This window comes from Centropristis striata, chromosome 1, assembly GCF_030273125.1.
Source record: "Centropristis striata isolate RG_2023a ecotype Rhode Island chromosome 1, C.striata_1.0, whole genome shotgun sequence".
Classification (NCBI taxonomy): Eukaryota; Metazoa; Chordata; class Actinopteri; order Perciformes; family Serranidae; genus Centropristis; species Centropristis striata.
Window position 1 is genome coordinate 38,144,400 of NC_081517.1, and position 24,338 is coordinate 38,168,737.

A 24,338-nucleotide genomic window follows, 5' to 3' on the forward strand; every position below is an offset into this window, starting at 1 on the left:
TTTCCTTTTTTCCCACTTGTTATCCAGAAGCAGTTTGCATATTCCACAGCTGATCACACAAGTCTTTACAGTTTGGCTGGAATCAGTACCTCTTTGTCCAGGATGAAACAGCAGACCTTATTTCAGGCATCTATAGCCGAATACCCATTTAAAAAGCACTGGTAATGACCAAGTGTCTACGCTTGGGCAAGCTACCAGAATCTGACTGTTTTAGGTCCTATCCCCTGACTGACCAATGAGCTGTACTGGCCTTAACAGGTAACAGTTTTGTTTGTTTTTACAACCATAGCTTTTACTATGCCTAAGCCTTTTGTCAATTTAGAACACTGAAACGAAGATTTCTAAAAACTGCGGCCAAGATGGAGATTTTGAAAACCTTATAAGTTTTTGGAATGGAACATGCATGTAGACAGATTTTTTTTTTTTTTTTTTTTTTACAAACAACTAAAAATAAAACTGTCTTGGCCAGTGCCTAACCTCAAACTATCTGGCTTCTGTACAGTGCTGGTCTTGTCCAAACAAGTGGTGGAATTTATCAGGCCTTGTTTCTGGGTTTTTTGGATTAATTTATGCAGCACTTTATATTGAAAATTCAAACACATTGAAAAACAGATTTACAAACCTGTTTTTATAATACAGATATAATATATAAATATCTAAGAAAAATTACGTTGAAATGCTGGTTTATGTGGATGTTAACGAAGCAACAAAAGGGTAATTACTCCAACAACACCTGTGTAAAATCCAAGATGGCAGATAAACTGCTGCTCAGTGTTTCCACTAATTGCTGGAAGCTGAATTGCAACAGTTGATGCTAACTACCAACACAATTTGGTTTGTTTGTTTGTTTGTTTGTCTTGTCCATGTTTAAAAATTACAACACAATGGTCAGACATTTCACATAATCTTTTCAGGTTTTTGTTAGAAATAATCTTTTATTCTGTCTCTGTGCATGGGGGTCACTGTCTGTGTGGTGAAGGTTCACTAACCTTGTCTGTGCTATCTCTCTCTATGCAATTATGGATTAATCATGCAATATGCTTTTGATACAAAGATTATGTTTGTGTGTTAATATTGGTTTAGAAACTGTGATTACTTTAAATACATGTATCCCAACTGCTTAAACTTAGTAAGGTTCTATTATCACAAAAATATATATTGTATGCTTTGTATTTTATGTGCACATTGCAACATCTGTGTCTCTGTAAGTCATAACAAGGCAGGAGGTTGTGTTGAATGTTTTGGAAGCAGGCCAGGTCATGGACACAGTGTGCTGGGAAGAGGAGATTACGGTCTTCTCTGCTTGGTGACATGACGTGTCCCTATATTGATTAAAACTGGCGAATCAACGGATCAAGAGGGTGGCACTTAGAAGAAATCTACCTTCATGATTAGTAAAACATTGTTATAATATTTAAAAAAAAGGGTTCAAGGGAAATGAGCCTGGTCCAGACGTCATGACCTGAAACCAGTCTTCTGTGTATCAGGGACGTGTAGAGTGAACCCAGAGATCTCTGTAAACTGCACATTTCTTTACGTATTGTAATAAAATGTAAAAACTAAGAACTTGGACGCCTCCTGCTCATCATTCCCCATCGAACAATCTGAGCAGAGAAATAGGTGAGAGGTTTACTTCTGGAGTCAGATAATTTAATTTTAAAGGTTTCCTCAATGCATTTCTCTAACATTTCACACACAAAAAAGCTAACCTAGTGTTAGAGATTAATTTTTAAAAAATAGCAATAATCTGCATTATGACCTTTAGTAAGAATGCTGCTTAGAAAAGTATTTAGCAAAGCATAAAACACATTTTATATGCCAGGCACAGCACACAGAAATAAAGAGTATCAACAGAGGACAAGGACATACTGATAACACTTTGGGCGAGCAAATTAAAAACTGAAGGCACTGACGAAAACTAGACAAGATACAGAAGTGTGCTGTTATCTTTTAACTTCCACAGGGCGGTGACTGGAAGCTGAAGCACCAAGAGGCTAGGACTAGCCTGTGTGCCAAAGTAATGGGCGGACACAGTCTAAAAACCATGGTGCTGCCCAAACAGTTTTAACCAATCAGATAGTCGCACATTCATATAATAAAACGATGTGTAAAAGTAAGAAAAGGCATCCTTTTCTGGGAGGTGGTTCCAGCTAACTGCTTAGCAGCCTGTGATTTCTGAACAGAGGTCCATGTACATGTTCACTCGTTCATTATTGTCTTAAATAAATAGTCAAAAGGATTTTACTCTCTTCTCATCTGTTCTGCAAAAAAAACAACTCTAACACTAACTAACATTACCTGTCTTGTTAAAATAATTGATTATTTTCTATATTTGTAAATGATTTTATGCTTGAGTTCTGCTTCTCTGTTGTTTGACTTCCTGGTGTCTGTCCCTGTGTCTGTCTCTGTTGTCTGACTCTGTGTCTGTCTCTTTGCGTGACTATCAGGTCAGCCTTGGTAAATATCTCTATGCATTTATATTTATCAGGCAATATGATTTTGATACAATGATTATGTTTGTGTGTTAATGTTGGTTTAGAAACTTTGACAACATATATTTCATTGTCTGTTTCATATTTTTTAGACTTTTAGAATCCATGTTAGACAGTGAAAATCCTTTGACTCTGTAAGACATATTATCTTTGTAAGACATAACAAGGCAGGAGGTTTTTGTTGAATGTTCTGGAGAAGAGGCCAGGTCAGGATGGCCTTGTTCCGGCAGCAAGCAACCAGGTGGCATGACGTGCCGTTGTGTTAATCAAAACTGGCGAATCAGCGATCAAGAAGGCGGAACTTCCTGCAAGAAATCGACCAGCATGTTTTGTAAACAAATATTAGTATTTTAATGGGTTCCAGGGAGAGAGTCGTGGTTCAGACTTCACAAACACGTCTGTTTGTATTCAGTTTTTGAACCCGGATAATCTCTGTAAAGTGCACATTTTTTGACGTATTGTAATAAAACTTTGTTAAACTGAGAACTTGGACGTCTCCAGCTCTTCATTTCCCCATCAACGATCTGCGCAGAAAAATGGTGAGGTTTTTTCTGTTGGTGACAGATTATCAATTTTCAAGTGTCCTCATGCAATTTTTCTAACAGTCTTCAAGGTTATTTGCTTTGTGGAGGAACCAACGGCAGATTAGTGGGGGTTTTTGGCAACAGGTCCGGGACTTTGAGTCCAGGAGGACCTTTGAGGGTCCTCCAGCCTAAGTTTGATAACTGTCTGCGTATTTTACAGTCGGGGGTGTGGTGTATCGGATGTAATGTCAACTCCCGTTGACTCTGGCTGGGACGGAACATAACGTCCAGCTGCTCCCTGCTGGCTGCTTCGTGCAAAACCGACAAACGAGAGAAAAAAGAAAGGAAAGGAAGCGGAGTCTGGCACGGAGCGAGCCTGTCGTCGTTGGGAGGAAATGGTATGCAGCTCGGGCGGGGCTGTTCCTCCCTCTCTGTCCCGTAGCTATCGTGTTTATATTTACAGAGAGAGCGACCCGTTTCCAACCGGAACACCGGGCTCTGATGCACATTTTGTGGACGTATCTCTCCCCGGTATGCCCCACCAGCACAGCGGTTAACGGCTGACGATGGCTTCGTGGCGGCTGATCGGCAAAGTTACGGCGAGACTTTTGGGAAGTATTCATCCCCTTCACTGCGGTCTCACAACTACTCGTCCGGTTACATTTCTTCACAAGGTAAATTAATCATTTAGCTAATTACTTTAATTCGTCGTAGGTTTGCTTCACCGCCGAACTATCAAACTAAACCCATCGGGATTTTAATGAACTGGTTTCCTGTTTTCTGAGCACAACAATGTAGTTTGGTATGCTGCGGTCGGTAGCTGGCTTAATGAGGGCACTTACTTAGTTTTTCTAACATCAGGCTTCTTGAACTGTCTGAAATCAATTGTGTCTTTCTTCTTTTTCTCAAATGTCAATTGTTTTTACTTAAGTATATTCCATTTTTCACATTCCCCCTACAGGAGAAAGACATGCCTCTCTTTCTGTCACTATCTGCTATATCTATTTCTATGTCCTGTAATTTCCATTTAGTACTTGCAGGATAGAAAATAAATTATTCAAGTACATTACTTATCTCCACAGGGTAGTAAGAAATATGACTGATCCAGCAAATCACCTTGAAAAGCGTGTATGACTGATCATTACAGTACATTATGTCGTCACTAAATCACTTGCTCATTTAATTACTGCTCCCAGAAAGCCATCCATGGAGCAAGAGACCATGATTAAGCTGCTAAATATACTAATGAACTTTAAGAGAGTTGCTTTTCCCATAATCCCTAAAGACATCACAGACATTGCTGGAGCCTGCAGCATATCTTATTGTATCATGTCAGTATTGTGCACCATCAGGCTTGTGTGTGTGTGTGTGTATATATATATATATATATAGTTCAACACATATAATTGCTCAGCTTTAGTCAATGATGCAGGCAGTGTAAATGTCTGTCTGCACAAAAATACATACAGTTGTGAGTGTAGTGCTGCATAAAGTGAAACCCCCACATGGCTTCGCAACATCATCAAGAGGTTTTTGTGGTGCAGTTCTACTCACTCACTTTATTAATGAACTGTTGAATTGGGCAGTTAAAGCTTTTTTTATATTACCCATTTTATCATTCATTGCCAGAAACTGCAGAGGTCAGCTAAGTCGTGAGCAGGCGGATCCCAGGGAGCCTTGAATCTCGGCCAGTGCAGGACGAACAGGGCCTGCTGTACAGTCTCCATACTGAGTGAATATTGACGTACAGTTTGAGGGATTGAGGAATAACACTTTATATCTGTTATACGGGCAAGCTGCCATGAGTCACTCCTGCATGCTGGAATGACTAACATGAGTTCTATTTTTAGACCGGATCGTATATAAAAATCACTGCTGCAGTTTTCCTTCTTTTCATATTACATACTGTAAGTGTTCATGAAGCTTCCCACAGACTGGCTAACCACATTTTGGCCTCCAAGGGTGAAGAAACAGCAGTTATTAAAAAAAACAGAAGTCCTCTCTCTCATCGGTATGTTCCAAACAAACCCTATTTTCCGTTATTCCACCAAAATGTGGTTATGGTCACCACACCCACATGATGTTATTCCCCTCACTGAACCTTTGGTGATAGAGCAGAAGTTGTGTATTCAGCCTGCTTAAATACATGCAACAAGCGTCCCTGCAATTACAGGGTCAGCCTCTTTAACCCCTATAGGCCACTATATGCCCCCCATAACCTACAGACTGGGTGAGTCAATGTTTGATACTGTTTGAAGACTGCTAAACAGGTAGCTGTAGTGGAATTTCCTAACCCAGGTTAGTATAAGAAAAAAACTGTTTTGAGATTCAGATATTGGACAAAATTTATAATTCTCAGTTTCAGTGTGTTTTTCTAAGGAGTGGCTGCACGGCTTGTTTTGAATACACCAATACAACACCTGTTGTTATAAGAGGGCCATTGACATGACAGACAATATGTACATACCAAAGGTGTGTACTCAAGCCACACGGTAATTGACTCAAACTTGGACTTTAACATCAGTGAATCACTTGGACTTGAGTTGTTTGACTTGATATCTTCCCCCAAGCCCCCATGTAAAATGATGTCATTTCAATTCCACACTTCATTCCCTAGATCCACTTTGTTTGAACCAATCCCACAGCATCCAATCAAGTTGCAGGAGAGAAACCTGAAGAACTGTTAATTAAATTGCATTATATGAATGATGAAGAGCGCATTATGACTTGTTTCAGACTCAAAACGAAAGGTTTAAGACTTGGGACATGCCTGTTTGGACTTGGAACTTGAGTGCAAGACTTGCAAAACAATGACTTGGTCCCACCTCAGATAAATACTGCTGCATAGAAACACAGTTTTAGGAATCCAGACAGCAAGTTGTTTGTTTTTGTGAGGTAATCGAGGAGTCAGTATTAGCTTGTGGGTAATCAACCAAAAATGAATGTCCCATATTTTGATTTAACAGATGTTTGCTAATTGCATGCCTCTATACCCCCACATAACACTATAATAAACTATAGCCATTGTGAGTAGACATTAGTTCAGTATCGAGTGTCGGCTGCTCGCACAGCTGCTCTTGTGCAAAGTCAGGTGAAGTGCCATTTCTGTCACATTTCATTCAGAAGATTGTTAAATTGAGCCATCATCCATGAAGAGTCTGCAGGAGATTAAACTTCTAGCACCATCTGCTGTCATTTCTGAAGTGCCCTCAGCAAAAGATTGCCGCATGGAAAATATTTCCAAGGCACAAACACTTTTATTATTACGAGCCGGGGTTTACTCTTTGAGTGAGTGATGGACGTTGTCAGATAATTCTTCTCTGCCCTCACTGTTGTAATGCTACACAGGTATAATATGATGGATATTGAAATACTACTACATAAATGTTATGTATTCTGCAGCATTCATTCATTATTCACTGACTGTATTTGCAGTAACACATAAAAGGAACAGTAAGACATTATGGGAAAATATGCTTGTTTGCATTTTCCTGAGACAGATGAGAGGATCAGTAGCAACGCTATCATTTGAATTTTTATTTGCACAGTCTCCTTCTGCATATTTGATTCCTGTTTCTATATCGGGTTGCCAGGTTTGTGTTGCAACTCTGCTATGAACACAATCCCTGTGACTCCTGGATGTGTTTGTGACTAATTGGCTAGCTACTGTTACGAGACAAAAAAGGTGGAACGTTCAGCTGTGTTGTTGAGTTGTAGAAAGGCATGTTTTTTTCCACTTTTGACAGAGTAGCAGGAGCAGCTTACGGGTTAAACATATTCCACTGTTGTTCCACAAAGGAGCACCCGGGCCGGAGCAGACACATTGTCCTTGGATGCTCTCCGTCCTCGCTGAATCTGTTAAAATCCCACTTCTACTGTACATCTTGAGAACAAACTATGTACCAAGATTCTGTGTGCTCAAGATCTGACCAACATACTGCACCTTTGCAGGGATGATGCATATGGATCACTTTATTTGACCAGCCTATTTCCCAAAATACAACTCTGTTCATTCAAGTGGCAACACTGTACATTTTTAAATCAATAACAGGATCACATCAGGAGGGAACAATTTTGCTGTTATGGCCATTCCTTCATATATACATTTTTATATTTGTATTTTGACTGTGCTGAAATAATGAGAGCATGTTTGCCTGAAATAGACACAAATGTCTGTGAATGTAAACCCCAAAATGCCAATCCAGCTGAAACAAGCATCACATTGTGTCTGACAGTTGGCTCCACCTGCTGTCTTGCACCTTTCATTGTCTGGATGGTATTAAAATGCAGGATGGAAGAAATTTCATTCCAGTGAAGCTGACTGCCAGTTTCTCAGTGTCAAGACGTACAGGCTGGTTTTTATTGGGGCAGCATCCACAGAAATAGAATAGGACTGAATCTCTAGAAGAGACACATGGAAATCACCCCGAGAGAGTCTTTCAGTCAGACTTTTGTTTCATCTCGTAGATGTCAAAGTCTTGATCTCAGTATGGAAAATTCCTCCACTGAGCTGTAAAAGAATTAGTGTGGCAGACTTTTAGACTCCATTTACACCTGTTATTAACATGTGATCTGGGTTGAAAAAACATACCTGATTACTGCAGGGTTTTGATTTAGTTTCATGTCATACCCGTTTCCCCTTTTGTTTCCTGTGTGTTTCTTTGCCATCAACTGTACAGTATAAATGAAAAATGCTAAAAGAAAACATGCAGTCTGGATAGAGGAAACTTTCATTTCATTTTCAACTCAAGAAAAAAAGCATTTCACAATCAATACACAACTGTGTTTACACATTCCATGGCCCGGAGGGAGCAGGTAAAAGAAAAATCTTGTTTTGCCTGCCACTTCTCTTTAAATCATAAATAAATAATAGAAAAAGGTGGTCAATAACGGTAACTTAACAACTAACACAGTAACATGAAAAAAAAAAAAAGTAAGAGCCATATACAGTGATTCAACTAACAGCTTACCTGACCGCTTCATATAGTCAAATTCTGAAAAAAAATAATTTTCTTGAATTTTTTTCGACAACCCTTATAATTACGTAGATATTCACCACAGTTGGGCACCAACTATATACATATGCTACTTTGTTGTCATTGTAAGTATATAATAAAATACACATCTGCTTTAAAGTAGTCTGTGCATACTGATGCTTCAAATTAAACATCCTTCTATAGGAAAAAACAAATATTTTCTGGTAATGCAAAACTAAATCGTTAAGTTTTGATATACCTGATTTAATACACCGTCTGTTGAATCTAATGCAAGTTAATGCAGAGTTTATGTGCATGCAGAAGCCTTTACAATTGGAATGATATCAGATATAAAACATCTGTAGGTGGTCTGGCTTGCATTATAATGAGATCTGAGCCCTGTGTATATGCAATAAATTCAGTTTCAACACGTAAAATAAAAAATAAAAACAAGTGAAAAGGCCCTCTAACTCTGCCTCTTCTTCCTGACTTAAACAGGATTAGCCAGAAGCCACATGGCAGTCTCTCTCCTCTGCAGATGAAAAATCAAGACAGCAGCATTGCTTCCCTTGAACTGGGACACGTTTATTGAGAAATCAATCTACCAGGTGTGACTGGGGTCTTTGTGTCAGTCTTTCTCAAATGGTAAAATGAAAGTAAGAAGTTGTTATGCAACACTTGGAATACATTATAAAGTTTAATGTGTTTCCCGTGCATCACTGGACAATACCATCACAAGTATCTCTAGGCTATTTTTTGGGCCGAGGTACAGATGAGTTTTCAGTCTCCAGTGGAAGATGGGTAGAGTTTCTGCTGTGTTGACATCAACAGGGAGCTCATTCCACCATTGTCAAGCCAGCACAGCACAGCAAATCAGATCTGAGCAGCCACCGGGAGCCAGTGCAGGGTGCGGAGGAGCGGTGTGGTTTGAAGAATAGCGGGGCTACTGCATTCTGAATGAGCTGCAGATATCACATAGCACATCCAAGTACACCAGCCAGGAGCGAGTTGCAGTAATCTAGAATCCTTGTAGAAATGTGCGTACAGGTGGACAATTAATATCAGTGTGTCATCCTTGTGGTTAAAATTGTTTATGATAGTTTACTAACTGCTGCAGGGCTCTGATGGCTGATCCGATAGCCGCTCTTTGGTGGGGCAGGTAAAAGTATCCAGTAACCAGAAAGTCTTGCACCAACATTTTTATACTGTATATTCATATTTATTCTGCACTGGAATTCTATTCTACTCCTTAATACATACTCCTTCTTTAGACACTTTATATTTTATTGTATTTTTATTGTATTTTTATATTTTATTGCTTGAAGTATGCCTAGGTTGTTCTTTTTATTTAATTGTCATTGTCTATGTGTGTAATGCTGCTGCTACACTGTCATTTCCCAGCTTGGGATAAATAAAGTATATCTATCTATCTAATATGAAAATGCAGTGCAACAATATGAAAATCTGCATGTAAATCTTCTAAGCACACTGGGTCCAGTGCAAATTCTACATATTTCCTTGTTCCATTTTCCACTCTACACAACAAAACCTATTCAGACAGAGAAGCTATATTACAGCTTGAGATCACCAGCAGCTGGGAGACAATAATGATGATAGTGTAGCTGATAGTCACTTATAATGCCTGTTATTTGGTTACTGAGGTAATTGTTGTGGTGTTTGTCGTACAATATTGGTTGTTGATATGATGTTCCCCCATTTTGGCAGCAAGCCAGCTATGACCTGTGACCCGGAGGTATGACATCAGTAGGAGCAAAGGATTTCATTGGTCGAGCAAATACTTCTGCAGGCAGACAACAGCTGAAATCAAGGTTGAGTGGTTCAAGGTTGTTTTTAATCCAGCAAACTAGTTCTCCACTGAGAGCAGAGAGACCCTGTGATGACACATCGCTCATATATGTGTGACCAAAAGGGAAATACTGTTTGATCAACTCAAGTTAGCAGAGGCGTGGCAGCATTCCATGGTCATTTAGGACTGGAAGTTGTTTATTTGCTTTGGGAGAGTTGTTTTTTTAAAATTCCTTTTTAATCCGTCTGTTCAAATGTGACCTTTTGCAAACACCACATGAAATCCTAAATCGGCATCCCACTTTTTTTTCTCCCTCTTTCAGTATTCAGCTCCTTTGCTCATCAAACAGTGTGATCATTTAAGCCTGGAGTATTTGGGATAAGTAGTGTGGGTGGTGATTAATTGTAAGAGCAACAGCACTACTCATATACGTTTGTTATAGGTAAACAAGGCTTACCACCCAGCACCACCCTTTCTGTTTGAGAGATGAGATGACATATGAGAAGGCCTTCAAACAGACAATAATTTTGGAAAGCTGTTAGGAACTTGTTGGACCTGCTCGGCTAAAGGCTGTCTTCACATTCCCAGCATGTACCAAATAAATTCAATTTGGCATTTGATTTGCAGTAATACTTTGCATCCACGTTTCCTTTTATCATTTTTTCATCCCAATTCTATTGTTTCATTTTTACATCTTTTGCAATATGCTGTACGTTTGTATTCCACCAAACGTTTTATTTGTCATATTGGCAAGAAAAGTGCTATACAAACAGAAATCTTGTACTTCCACCATCTTCATTCTTTCATGCTCCCAACCTGACTGCATCATTAACTGGATAGCAGAAGACAAATGCTTCAATGCAAATCATTTTCATGGTACAGTGCTGGCTGTTCTATGATGGCAATGGGGAGTAATTCAATTTCTCTTCCTGGCAGCCTCCGTTTTTCACCCGAGTCTTTTAGGCCATTTATCACCCGCTCACATTTTCCTTTCCTCTTGCTTCAAGTTATGCCTGCAATATATTGTAAGTCAGTATTTTATTATCACATATGTGTGTGTGTGGAAAAGTCCCACTCCTTTTCTTTCGTGATGTCAAACCCGTGAGAAGAGTGGGGGGAGGTATCTGTGGGAAAGTCTTGATGTAACAGGCTATAGCTCAGTTGTGACAGAATTCATAATGGGGCGACCTGCTGGGAAAATGAGTCTGCTTGTCACCGTGATAACCCTGATCACTGCTCCGACGGGAAAGCCCCGGCCTGCCTCACTGCAGAGGATGGAGATGGCAATTCGTCGCCATATTGCTCGCTCGTCTCTTTTCCCCCCTCTCTCCCTGTTGGCATGGCATAAATAAGAAACGTATAGCTCAAGGGGTAAATATACCTTCAGCTGATTATTATGAGCAGGAAAAGTTGGAGGAAATGTTTTTTTTTTCGATGAGGAGCAGGTGTGCGACGTTTTTCCCCTGAAGCTCCAAATTGACTTCACAAATGTGTGAAGGACAATGGGTGAACAGCGTCTGCCCTGCTTTCTGAATATTGATTCGTTTTGTAATTGGAATGTGTGTTTTGTTTAGATAAACATAGAAATGTTGAACTGAGAAGTCAGTGGTGATGTTAGACATCATGGAGGAGCAGACCCCACACACACACACACACACACACACACACACACACACACGCTTCTTTCTGTACTTCTTCCTGCAGGCTGTGTTTGTGTCTTGTGACATGGCATGGGCGTAATCGCAAGTGACTAGTGTGTTTGCTGTGTATGGGCCTGTTCAGGCAGCCTGCCATCTGTTTCAACCCCTTGTTATGTGTTTAATAGTCTATGGGTGTGTCTGCTTCTTTGCATGGGAGCAGCCTCTATGAAGCTGTAGATCAGAGCTGGGCATTGGGGGGCCCGCGAGCCACATCTGGCCTGTTGGCTGTCCTTGTCTGGCCCACGTGAGGTTACCCAGAAATTAAAAATCAATATAACCGCGGTGCTTTTATTTTGAAAAATAGCAAACATTAGCATTAGCACTACAGCTAACAAGCACTTTTACTATAGTTAAGACAACAAATATAGCCACTAATATATATGACAGAAGAAAATAAACTTTAACAAAGCTTGTGCCCTGTCATTCAGCCACTATAGAAGCCTTTTTCATACTTTATATCAACTTTATATGAATTACAACGCACTCATTATTTACCGTTCGTTTTTTCATTTAACCGTCAAATTTTAATCCTGTCACTACCTTTCAAAATTAAAGCACCTGTTTCACACTGGATGGCACCTTTTCAAAATAAAAGCATCACAACATTGTAAAACACTAAAGGTCATTTACAGTTGTGTTTAAAATAAATGGCAAAAGTGATATAGTGATTGGAGTATTTACTACTTTTAACTGCTATATTTGATTTATTACCACATTAACAGTCTTATCAAAACATGTATTCTTATCAGTAGCAGCTCAAAACCAGATAATTTACTGTATTTTATAAAGCGATTACATTAATTATGAGCAGAATTTAGTTCTGAGTTTTGGTCCGGCCCCCGCAACCTTCGTGGTAATGGTCATGAGGCCCCTTGGGGAAATTAATTGCCCACCCCTGCTGTAGATCATATGTGGTACTGGCTGTTTATTGCACCCAAATGCAGCCTACCTGCCTTGCATTTGGGTTGGATTGTAAATTTTGCAGGAATTATCACTTACTGTTTGGATACACAATATTCAACTTGGCTATTCGGCCAAGGCTCAACAAAAGTGAAAGTAAACCTCAAATTCTCTCATTTTGGGACAAGCTTTGTCACCACACTTTATATGGGTTTTTTCCTTATTTATACAGTCTATGGTTTTTTCAGTGCTGTGTCTGCTATTTTTGTAAATAAATGCCAAAAGGGTGACACACAGGGAGAAAATAGAAAATCCAGTCACAGGGCAGTGTCCCTGCAGACACAGACACAACTAAACACTTCTAGTACGTCATAAGTGATTATTTAAAGGGTTTATTTTTGTATGAGTCTATACTGCGAAATATACCTTTTAAAACTGTCTGTCTACCTCACATCTTGCATTTCTGAACAGGTAAAAGAATATTAAATAATCAGCATGCAAGTGTCAATAAAACTAATATCACAACCACTTGGAGATTGTATCCTGACATTATCTTGGTCTGTGCAAGCATTGGTAAGTGTTATCTTAGTAAGTAAGCAATTGAAAGCGATAAATGATTGACAGTGTTTTCTCTTTCATTTTACCTACACTACCTACTACACCTTTTCCAGGAATGTTGGCAGCAGGGCTCTCAGTTGGTCCCTCACTTTAGTTCAGACTGAAATCATCACTTTTCTAAATCCCTGACTTTTCTTCAAGCACCATCACGAGGTTGACATTTGTTGTTTTGACAACTTTCAGACGGATTGCCATGAAATTAGTTACATTCATAACTATTCTTAGAGGACATAGTCAAATAAATTGCGTTATTCCCTGAGTTTTCTAACACATTTGATTGTTATTATTTCAAATGTTTTTATTTGATTTTCCATTTTTATAAAAACTTACCTTTTAAAATGTATTTTTTCTTTGCTTTTGGTGTCTGAACATTTTCATTTAACTTGAAATTTCTAGTTTAGGACCAAGTTCCTGCCAAACTAATACCAACATTCACCCTAGTTGTACTTTTTTTCCAATGCTATTTATCAAATGTTAGCATGCTAACGCGCTAAGATGGTTAACACTGTAAACACTATCTGCTAGAGGTGGGAATCACCAGAGGCCCCACGATACAATTTTATCCAGAGTCATGAGTCATGATAGGATATTATTAAGATTTTAAGCATTTTGTGATATGGTGAGTATTGCGATGCAATGTATTGTGATTAAACTGTTTAACTGCATTTTGTGTCCACAACAATAAATTCAATCAAGAATTGTTTGTCAAATAATCGAATATTCTCAGTCTATTCGTCTCACTTCAGTCTTTTTATTTCTCCACAATGAGAGTCAAACACACAGACTGACCAACAAAGTATTCAGTCAGACTGAGCTTAACTGATATCAATCATGTATGGACGACAACAACTGCAGCATTTTTTTTAATTTCTTTTTTTTGTGATCAATTTTTTTATTGAAAAAATACAATATATAAACATTCACATCATATACACTTTTTTCCCCGACATAGCAATGTAAACCGAAACAAAGTCTCATTCTAAGGAAGACAACAATATTAGAAACCCTGTACTCCCCTACCACCCCCCACCCCAAGGCGACCCCTGATGAACCTCCCTCCCTGGATCTCTCCCCAAATAAAAATATAATAGAAAGATCAAGGTCGGCCATGATGCACCCTTTCTTTAATTAACTTGTGTGCTGCCTCCCAGGCCTGCAGAGTCCTATGGCTGGCCCCGTGCGTACGGGCAACAGACCACTCCATCAGAACAATTTCAAGATATGAATTGGCCCACTGCTGCCAAGCCAAGGAATGTGGCGGTTGCCACCTAAGGGCTAGCATCTTCTTGGCTGCTGTGAGACCGGCCCAAAAAATACGTTTATGCTGCAGGGACAGATTTAAAGAAGAGTCGTCATAAAGCAGACATATTTTTTTTTTTTTTTTTTCAACTTTAAGCTTCACTGCTCTGAATTTTTTTGAATGAAACATAAAAAAGCCCAACTTTGCAGCTGTTTATTCCTAAAAGTGAGCCCACTTCAGCCTCTGGAAAAAAACAAAAACAGCGAAAATACTGAACGCAACATATCGATACTTGGCTGCCATGAATCCATATAATATTGCCACGCAAAATATTGTGATACTATGCTGTATCGATTTTTCCCCCTTACCTCTACTGTCTGCCAAACATCACTATGTTGACTATAATTGTGATGGTGTCAGCATTTATCTCAAAGCACTGCTGTGCCAGAATGATTCTCAGACCTGCTGGCACGGCTCTAGATGCTCTTATTAGTATCTCAGGATTCTCTGTATTGTTTCAGTGTGGGCTCTTGGCGTTTACAGCTGCAGCGAGATTATCCCCCCAAGGCACATTAACAGCATGACATCATCTGTCTGAATGTAATGAGATCAGGGAGCTCATGTGCTGCCTTCAATTGTCTGCTGTAAAATAAGAGTCACCTCTAGGAGTCATCTGTCACATAGCACTCCTTACCTTGAAGGTATAAAGATTGTGTTTGCTGTAAATGTATACTATATTGTTTTTTTTGTTATGTTATTGCACTGCTGTGTAGGATCATTTTTAACTGCCACATATAGGCGAGAGGTCAGTATTTTGTAATGCATTGTGCTAAAGACAGTAATAACACAGAGCACGCAGCATCGCTTTGGAAATGGACTATTATTCATCACACAGCTCTCATGCTGCATTATCTGCCACATCGGCCGCATCCTGTTGATTTAGAATGGGATTGGTATGTGTGCACATAGAATATAAACTGCCTGGGCTCAGTCGGCCGATGAATTGACTCTGGTCACTGGTTTCTCACACATACATTCAGTAAAGGGACAAGTAGTCCAGCTTCGCCCTTGATGCTCAGCTCCAGATCGGCTGTTTTCACATTAGCTGTGTGCGCACAAGCGTTACTCAGCTCGCTCTCGCGTTAAGCTACTTGGACGTGAAGTGTTTGCTAATGAGAGTGACGTGTAGGCATTTTATTCTCGTGTGTTGTGCAGTCAGCATCTGCCCACTCAGTGTAATGAAGCACTATGGCTGTGGCAGTAGGCTAGGTTTATAAGCTGCTGTTCCAGGCTGTTTAACATACTGATAATGTGTTTGCTCCCAGGGGTTAACAGCTTTCAGGGACAGCATGATTATGCACGGTTGTACTACAGATGGGCAATGTGATACAGTGAGATGTAATGAATGTGTTAACTGTCAGGGATGTATTTATACCATTTATACCATGGCAGCTATCTCTTTAATGTCTTTGGTTGTATTAGGGACAGTGGTTACTAACATTCTGGGCTTTGACCCTTAGAAAATCCCTTAGAAATATAGCTGTCTGAAAAGTGAAGCCAACACAGAAGTGCCAATTCTGCAGTTCCTCGAATGGCCACTTGAGGGTGGCTCGATAAGTGAGACAATCCCCATAAACCCCCATGTTAAAATGGCCAACTTTTCAGCAGAAATGTACATGTTTACAGCCTGGTATGAAACAGTTTTGGTCTCTAGCAGTGAGGTGGGTGAATTTTTATGTATTTGACCTGTTAAATTATATACAAGCAAGTTATGCATAATTAAGGAAATGGCTGCTTAGGGATGGGTCATCATTTGGAATTGAATTATAAAAGAAGAAATAGTTCATGTAACTACTGCAACTCTTTTCCACATGAGGGCAGTATTCAACTTGCTGCAGCGCTGTAAAACGGGTGAGATGCTACTGAGATATTTGCTGAAAAATAAAAAAAATGTCAGTCTTATTTGTTTAATTATTATTATTATTATTATTATTATTATTACCTCTTGGTTTTATCTTAGGCTCTCACCCCAGATTGGGAAACACTGTAAAAGGCCATTGTTGCCAGTGTTGTAAATCAATATGTCGGACTGGTTTATGGCAATATGGATTTTTTGGCTTTATCGATTTTTAAATTATTTTGATGAAGTACCTGTCACATATTTAATTAGCAAATTAACCAGAACCTGTTCATTTCTCAATGAATTTTCCAGAAAATGAATTACATCAAAATATAAAATTACACATACACTTATATCCATCTATACTACACAGTATGCATCTACACAAAACATTATTTCAAAACAGTTAACAAACATTAACCAAGTGCTTTAAGTCAACTGTTATGATTTAGGGTGCCACCATGATATTACAGAATATATACGTATAGCCCCTAAAATACATTCTCCTATCGTCTGTGGGGAGCTGGGGTGCTGAAGCGTAGGTGGTAAAGCTCTGTGACAGCTTTCAGCTGCACAGTAACATCTGGAGATCTCACACAAGCTGAACAGCTTAAATTGTATCTCACTGGAAATTTTGGTGCATACAGTATTTATAAAATCACAATGTCCTTCATGGTGTAGTACACTACTTCATTAAGCTAACAAACACTTGTGGTATTTAATCCCCCAAATGACAAAAACCTTTTCTAGCTTCTTTCATAATGCTTCTTTCTGCTTTGTCCATTATGTGCTGCTGCCTTTGTGGTTCATGTGACCACAAAAGCCTCTGGTCAAGAAGGCAGTTAGTCATTGCTTCATGTGAATGCTGCTTTTCCTGTTAAAGCCCCAATCTCCTAACCAGTGGAGTGTGAGGACACGTGCACATCTGGCCTCCACTCCATCACTGCGCCTGAAGGCCTGTCTGCTTTCTCTGCCTGCTCTGCCCATGAAAATAGACGGCTCCCTCGTTCCTCTTTAAGGCGATATTGATTGAACCTTCGCCAGCTAGAGGACAAAGGAGTGGGAGAGAGTAGCTGCCACATCCCTCGATCTCAGCTGGACCCCTCAGACTCTCGGCTTAATGAGAAATGCTGTGGAGGAATCTATTTGTGGTGTCTAAAAGGCCCTGGTGTTACGACACCAGGCAGCCAGTGTTCAGCTTTTAGTAGAAAACTGGAGGACATAATATCATGATTCACCACTTTTCTTAAAGAGATAGGCTTATAGGATAGCATAGGATTTATTTAAGTGGGGTTTTATGAGGTACTCTGTGTATTACCTACAGTAAATGGCAGTCAGCACAGCCTAAATTAGGAGCAGGAGTACTGATACTAAGCAATGTACTGCTGTGGACAGGGGCAGCAGTGGAACCATATTTTAGCCCCTTAAGAAAAACAAATATCAGTTTAAATGTCCAATAAATTTAGACATTTTTCACAGCTTTATGTTTTCTCAGACAACCCTTTCAGACAGAGAACTGAAGCTGTTATATCCATCTATGCTCTCTTAAAAGCCACCACACTCTATTGACAAAAATAGTAATTTTACCTGTTGGAACATCACTCTTGCTGTTCTAGCACTGCCTCAATCTGTTTATTTATGTTATTGTTTGACTTAGCGGAATGCAACTAACGCTGTAAAACTTACACAATAACACACAAAATAAATGACAGAGGCAGCAATAGGCCAGCAACTATTGTGTTCTGAGAGGTAAAATTACTGTTTTTTTCAAAGGAGTCTGTTGGCTATTCACAAATGGGTTTTAATCTGAGATCTTGTCTGAGTGACCATAGCAAATAAAAATGATTGACAGAATCGTCTGGTTTCCAGACTATGATGGCTTTGTGATATGTCGTCATATTCTCCGACCCTAGCTGCTGTTATAATTAAATTTGGTGTATTTGTGTTGATTTGGTTTAATGTCACGACACTATGCTACACGTCTTTAGTAAACTTCTTTATGTTTGTGACTTCCGGCTAAAGATGCTGCTTTGCACATTCTTGAGGCTTTGAATATTGAGTAGAAAACAGACTGCACCCCAAGCATGTCAAGTACAGTACAAAGAAGTCCCTCCTGCTGACTAGAATAATGAGCAGTAGCCTGTAGATGCCCTCTTTGTTATCAGGCGAGTACTTGATAGTACTTTTTATTGCGAGACACTGGCATTTAATTAAGCATTACGGCTGAAGTCCTAAAATGTAATGAAAAGTTGTGCATCAGCAAAAAGGAGCGTGTTTAATCAGCAGAATCTGTACTATCAGCTGGTCAGATTACACACTGTGTAAAGTGTAAAGTGTGTTAAAAGCCACCCATCGTTACTGCAAAAATTCATATTAGCGTAAAAGCACTCTCAGAGCAAAGCCAAAGCCCAGAAAACTCAATTGATGTGGTTTGTTGGCAGGCGGTTTCTGAGTGGATATTTTTTTTCACATCCTTCTTTTCAGGATGCTATGGATCTCTTTACTCTGCAATGGCAAAGGTTTTAATGTTTTTCTTCTTCTTTTTTCTTCCTTTTTAGGTTCAACAGAGGGCAACTCTACTTGGAAACTGCCAAGCTGTTTTCTGCAGTACCTATTACACCTCCAGTGGTAATATACAGCTACTACATCCTAGGGGTGGGCGATATGGCCCTAAAAGAATATCACGATATTGCAGGCATTTTTTGGGATAACAATATTCTTGAAGATATTAGGAGATACCTAAAAAGAAAATGTATAAATAAATGAAAATCTAAAATGTAGTGTGAAGTGCAAATCTCAACAGTTGCCAAATGCAAAATATTTACTCTTGACTCTTGAGTATGAGCAAATAATAAAAATAACCATTTAGGGGTTCCGGGGGCATATTTTAATGAAATATTGTAAAGGAGAATAAAAGTTCTTGTATGTTTTATTTAAGGCATCTTATTTTGACAGTCTTCTTGGAAATTCGGTGGTGGATTCTCTTAACACACTGTGCTCTTATTTTGAAAGCTGCATGTGTTTAGCGACAGGGAGTAAGTAGCTTTTTGTGATTAAAACAACTTTAACCACTACATCAAGAAGTAAGAACGTTGCCAATATCATGATATGCATTTTTTTTAACCATAAAAAAAATATACTGATATTATCGTGAACGATACGATATGGCACACCCCTACTACATCCACATGATAATATGTTGCTGCATGTCACACAGCTGCCCCTTGTTTCTGACTTGACAGTCACTCCTGTGAATGTAACCTCAACCATCTGTAAGCACATTTCTTCCTCGATGTGTTGCAGACGTGTCCTTGCAGTACAAACATGGCCGCTTGGTTCTGGAGGTCCCGCTGCCCTCCAGGAAAGAGAAGTGTCTGTTCTTCCTCAGACCCCTGCTGATGAGCGTAGGAGACCTGATCACAGATATGCAGAGAGAGGACCCCGGAGCCACTGCCTCCGTTTTCTCCAAGGGTAGGACATGCCATGAGTCAGTTATGTATGTACAAACCAGAGCGGTGACATTCTTGAGTTTTCAGTCATTTGCAGGCTAGTTTGGCAGGTTCTTTGTGCTGCCCTTCAGTTCTCACTGCGAACTGAATAGTTTGGCGCAACGCCTTCACAGTATAATTTTACACACAATTTACTCCTGTTCACCACTGTTGCTAGACTGCTTTAACACACACCCTAAAGGTTTTTAAAGGTTAATCGGCACTTAATAATCGAGAGAGCAGTAATTCCTTATAGTTGACTTACAACCTTTAAGCAGTTACTGGAAATGTACCTTGCATTGCCAATGTCTGGGCTCATTTGTGCTACAATAATGTAGTATGAAGCCTTTTATGGCTCCAAAGGGAGCTGTTAGGAGTAAAAATAACCCCATTTACCCCAAGTCTTAGTAAGCATCAGTTGGGTCCGAAGACTTAAAGCTTAAAAGTGAAAAATCTCTGGGGGTTACGGAGTCAGAAAGAAGTGAGCTTACCAGACCTCTGCAGTCTTATCTTAGCAACGATCAGCACACAACACCTGAATCTACGACCAAACAGTAATCAAGTTGCATTCGGCGGAACAAAGGCAACAGGTTTTGACAAGGAAGAAGAATGCATAAAATAAAAAAGTGAATGGATGCATTCAATGCCCATGCTGCTTTATCATTTAGTATTTAGTAATATTCAGTACAGCCCAGTACATAGTATATAAAATGCAGTAAGGCAAAAATAGCATGATGTTCTAATGCATTTTTCAGTATGAAAGCCAGCATTCTTTTCTGGCTTTTCTGACCTACAACCCTCTGCACAGCATATACAAGAAAGAGGGTCAAAGTTCAATGCATGATGTTATGATAAAGTAGCATGTCTCAGTTGTATGCATACTGCATGCAATGGTATGTACTTTGTAAGGGCAAATGCAGTATGTACAAAATGTAGAAAGACATAGTATGTGATTTTTTTTGTAACAAAATAATTTGGTTCTGCTGCATCAATTTTTCTTTCATTGCATAGTTATAGGAGTGCAGTGCCAAACTGGTTAATTTGGGCATGAGTCATGAGCAGTTTAACCAGTGAGGGATTTTTCCTTCTAGTTTCATTTGAAGGAGTTTAAGAGGCCTAAAGACTGAGGTAAAAGATATATATATGAAAGAAAAAAGAATTTACAAGCAAAAAAAGCAAAAATAACAAAAGTTGTAAAAAAGATAGTTTTACATTCTGCAACAGACTTGTTTTCTTTCTCTTCTCTTTTATTAATAATGTTGTGACTCAGATCTATCTTGAGACCCCACTGCAACAAGTAATCTACAGGCCAACTGTGGCAGTTTCCATGAAGTAAAGTATTTTAGCTATTCTTGCTGGTCCATAATGGAGTATACTTTAAGTACAGGGTGTGACTAACAATCTCCTTCCTGGAAAAACATGTTTTCTTCCCCGTAGGAATCGCTCTATCCATCATCTTCAAATGCAAACCATGCAGACACATTGTTTAAAATCTCCAGCTGAGGCAGGGTGACACGTAGGACACTGAGGTGGACAGATCTTGTATTACAAAACATTGAAGTCTTCGTTATTTACTCTATGTGTGTTATTTCTATCATTTTACAGCGACAAGAACTTTTGTTTCAGCTGTAAATTACTGACTCACTGACTCACTGACTCACTGCTGTTTTGTCTCTGTTTTGTGTTTTTACTGAATTTATTTGGACAGATTGTCTGAAAAAAAATGTGCTGGCCTAAAAACTTTAAAGTTATATGATTGCAATAGAAGTTCTGAGTTGGATGTTTGTCCTCTGGCAGATGGAGCGCGTATAGCCAACACTACGCTGATAGACACCCTGCTGGACAAGGACTTCCAGCTCGTCATCAATGATGCAGTTTATAACGTCATCTCTCCTGAAAGGGGTACAAACACAAATGGTTCCTCATGTTGCTGATAAATATTAGTGATTATCTCTCCGGGCACGACTCGTCCCACTTTCTTCTCCTCATCCACCTTGTTGTGTCCCCTGTCACAGTGTCTACGTCCACTGAGCTCGCCATGGAGCTGGAGGACGTGAAGCACGTTGTGCATCTGCTGCACACGGCGCTCCACCTGCCTGAACACCACCTGCTGAAAGAGAGAGAGCTGCTGGAGAGAATGGACAACCTCAAACAGGAGCTGTCACCTCTGGAGAAGGTACTAAATGAGTCTCAACATCTGTCCGCCATTAGTCCAAAACTCCTGTTATTTTTCCTGGCTTCTAAGCGTCTCATCCTGCGTTACTGTGTGACAGGTGAAGGCACAGCTGGCCCGTACAGCAGAGTTCCACAGCTCCAGGGTTGTCTGGTACGGCGTGGCTCTGTTATCTGTGCAGGGTGGTGCTCTGGCCTGGCTCACCTGGTGGGTGTATTCATGGGACGTCATGGAGCCTGTCACTTACTTCATCACCTACGCCACCAGCATCGGCGCCTTCACCTATTATGTCCTTACCAAACAGGCAAGTCTCAGAATCAAAGACGGAGAAATAGAGCCTGTACACTAGATACTGCAAATGATCTATCTATTTTTACATTTAACCACCAACTTGACAGTTTGAGCATCATGCTAAATAAATATATGTTAATGGGAGTATCACTTTTTTTAAGCTAAATCATTTTATAGATAAAATATTTTGCTAAGATAATAATCAAGTGGATTCATGTCTCTGCTACTCGCCTGACAACCTCGAGGCTTCAGGAAGTTTTTGCACCATGCTTCGAAATATCAGCTTGCAACATAAAACCACACATTGCCAATTTTGCACCTGGGGTTATTATGTGACTTACACTAGCTTGATATTAAGAGTTTATTTGTGATCTTTGTAGGCTAACGGTTTCCCTTTTTCTAGTTCTTGATTCTTTCATATTTAACAGATATGAGTCACATCAATCTTCTCATCTAATGCTAACCAACTAGTTATGTAACAGAGTTATTTAAACCTGAAGCTTTTTTGTACAAAATCATGCATATGTGTGCAGAAACTTTATTCCTCATGACATTAATAGCAATCTTGCTTTACTTTCCCCTCAGGATTATGTGTACCCAGAGGCTAAAGACAGACAGTTCCTGCATTACTTTTATAAGGGGGCCAGCAAGAAGAAATTCAACGTGCAAAAATACAACGCACTTAAGGATGAACTAGCTGAGGTTTGTGCTTTTTACAATCTCACATTTGCTAAATACTCAAACGTACAAGCACTAAAGAATCCCAGTGTACCTCACTAACATGTTTTGGACACATGAAAATGTAGGAAGAACACGTAAGCTACACATGTGCTACACTTGAATAACAGCTGTGTATCTTGCAAACAAGAATAAGAATCTACAGCCATGCTAGCAGCTCCTTGAGGCTAGCACTTTGAGCTAAATTATAATGTCAGCGTGCTAACCATTGCTGACAACCACAATACAAACATGCTGATGTCAAACAGGTTTAATGATAACCATGTTAGTCGTCATAGTTTTGCATATCAGCATGCTAACTTTTGCTAATTAGCACTAGAAACAAATAAGTGACCTTTCGACCTCATGGTGGAACTTAATGAATGATTCACCCTGAGGTCCAAATTTCATTTCTGTCGGCTTGGCTAAAATGCAAGAATGAAAGTTTTTGTTGTGGTTTGTGTGACTGTGGTGTTTTGTGTCCGTCAGGTGGAGGAGGACCTGAGACGTCTGAGATATCCGACTCAATTCCAGCTGCCCCTTGAACCAATTCAGCCAAAGCCATGAACGAAGCCAAGCCATGAAAAATGGTCATTCTCACTTACAAACACTCTAGAGCAAAAAAAAAGAAAAAAGTAATTCTACTTTATTTTGATAATGGCACCTTTTTACCAGGAATCCATATCAATCTGTGTTTTGTTTACAATCTTGATAATGATGCCAATTATGTCTTTGAGAAAAGGAGAACACTGAGGACTGTTGAAATAAAAAGTATTTCCCTAACATTGGGAGAATCCTGTCTGCCTGATCTTATTGTGGAAATGTGTCCAGATTGTATTCACTGCTGGAAGAGAAATACTAAACTAATGAGTTCTTTTAGAGCACTGGGTTCCACCCAGGAGGTCGTGACACCTACTAGGGGGTTGCAAGGCCTTCTTGATTTTAATGGGTTTAAGGCAACTTTTATTAAAAAAATAATATATACATATAAAAAAAAAAATATATATATATATATATATATATATAGTCCAGTCAAAAATAATAGCAGTCCAATGTGATTTACCAGATTAATCCAGGTTTTTAGTATATTTTTTATTGCTACATGGCAAACAAGGTACCAGTTTGCAGTAGATTCTCAGAAAACCAACAAGACCCAGCATTCTTGATATGCACGCTCTTAAGGCTGTGCAATTGGGCAATTAGTTGAAAGGGGTGTGTTCAAAAAAATAGCAGTGTCGTTGACTTTACAAACACAAAACTATTTTGTACAAACTTTTTTGTTTCTAGGATTTAGCAATCCTGTGAATCACTAAACTAATATTTAGTTGTATGACCACAGTTTTTTATAACTGCTTCACATCTGTGTGGCATGGAGTCAACCAACTTGTGGCACCTTCCAGCTGTTATTCCACTCCAAGATTCTTTAACAACATTCCACAATTCATTTACATTTCTTGGTTTTGCTTCAGAAACAGCATTTTTGATGTCACAAATTCTCATTTGGATTAAGGT

General features: G+C 39.3%; 1 protein-coding gene across 1 annotated transcript; it reads left to right on the forward strand.

Annotated features, from left to right (window-relative positions):
• Nucleotides 1-3,288: 3,288 nt before the first annotated feature.
• Nucleotides 3,289-23,625, forward strand: LOC131959744 (calcium uniporter protein, mitochondrial-like). The gene is made up of 8 exons (XM_059324990.1): nucleotides 3,289-3,690; nucleotides 18,716-18,785; nucleotides 19,461-19,628; nucleotides 21,443-21,547; nucleotides 21,661-21,821; nucleotides 21,919-22,122; nucleotides 22,695-22,811; nucleotides 23,316-23,625. Exons 1-8 carry the CDS (start codon nucleotides 3,583-3,585, stop codon nucleotides 23,391-23,393), a joined length of 1,011 nt encoding a protein of 336 aa, XP_059180973.1. The 5' UTR covers nucleotides 3,289-3,582; the 3' UTR covers nucleotides 23,394-23,625.
• Nucleotides 23,626-24,338: the final 713 nt, after the last annotated feature.

Excerpts from the sequence above, each read along its gene's own strand:
- LOC131959744 (XM_059324990.1), top strand. The coding sequence starts at position 3,583 with ATGGCTTCGTGGCGGCTGATCGGCAAAGTTACGGCGAGACTTTTGGGA. Across the intron at positions 18,786-19,460 it reads TACCTATTACACCTCCAGTG|ACGTGTCCTTGCAGTACAAA; the intron begins GTAATATACAGC and ends GATGTGTTGCAG. Across the intron at positions 22,123-22,694 it reads ATTATGTCCTTACCAAACAG|GATTATGTGTACCCAGAGGC; the intron begins GCAAGTCTCAGA and ends CTTTCCCCTCAG.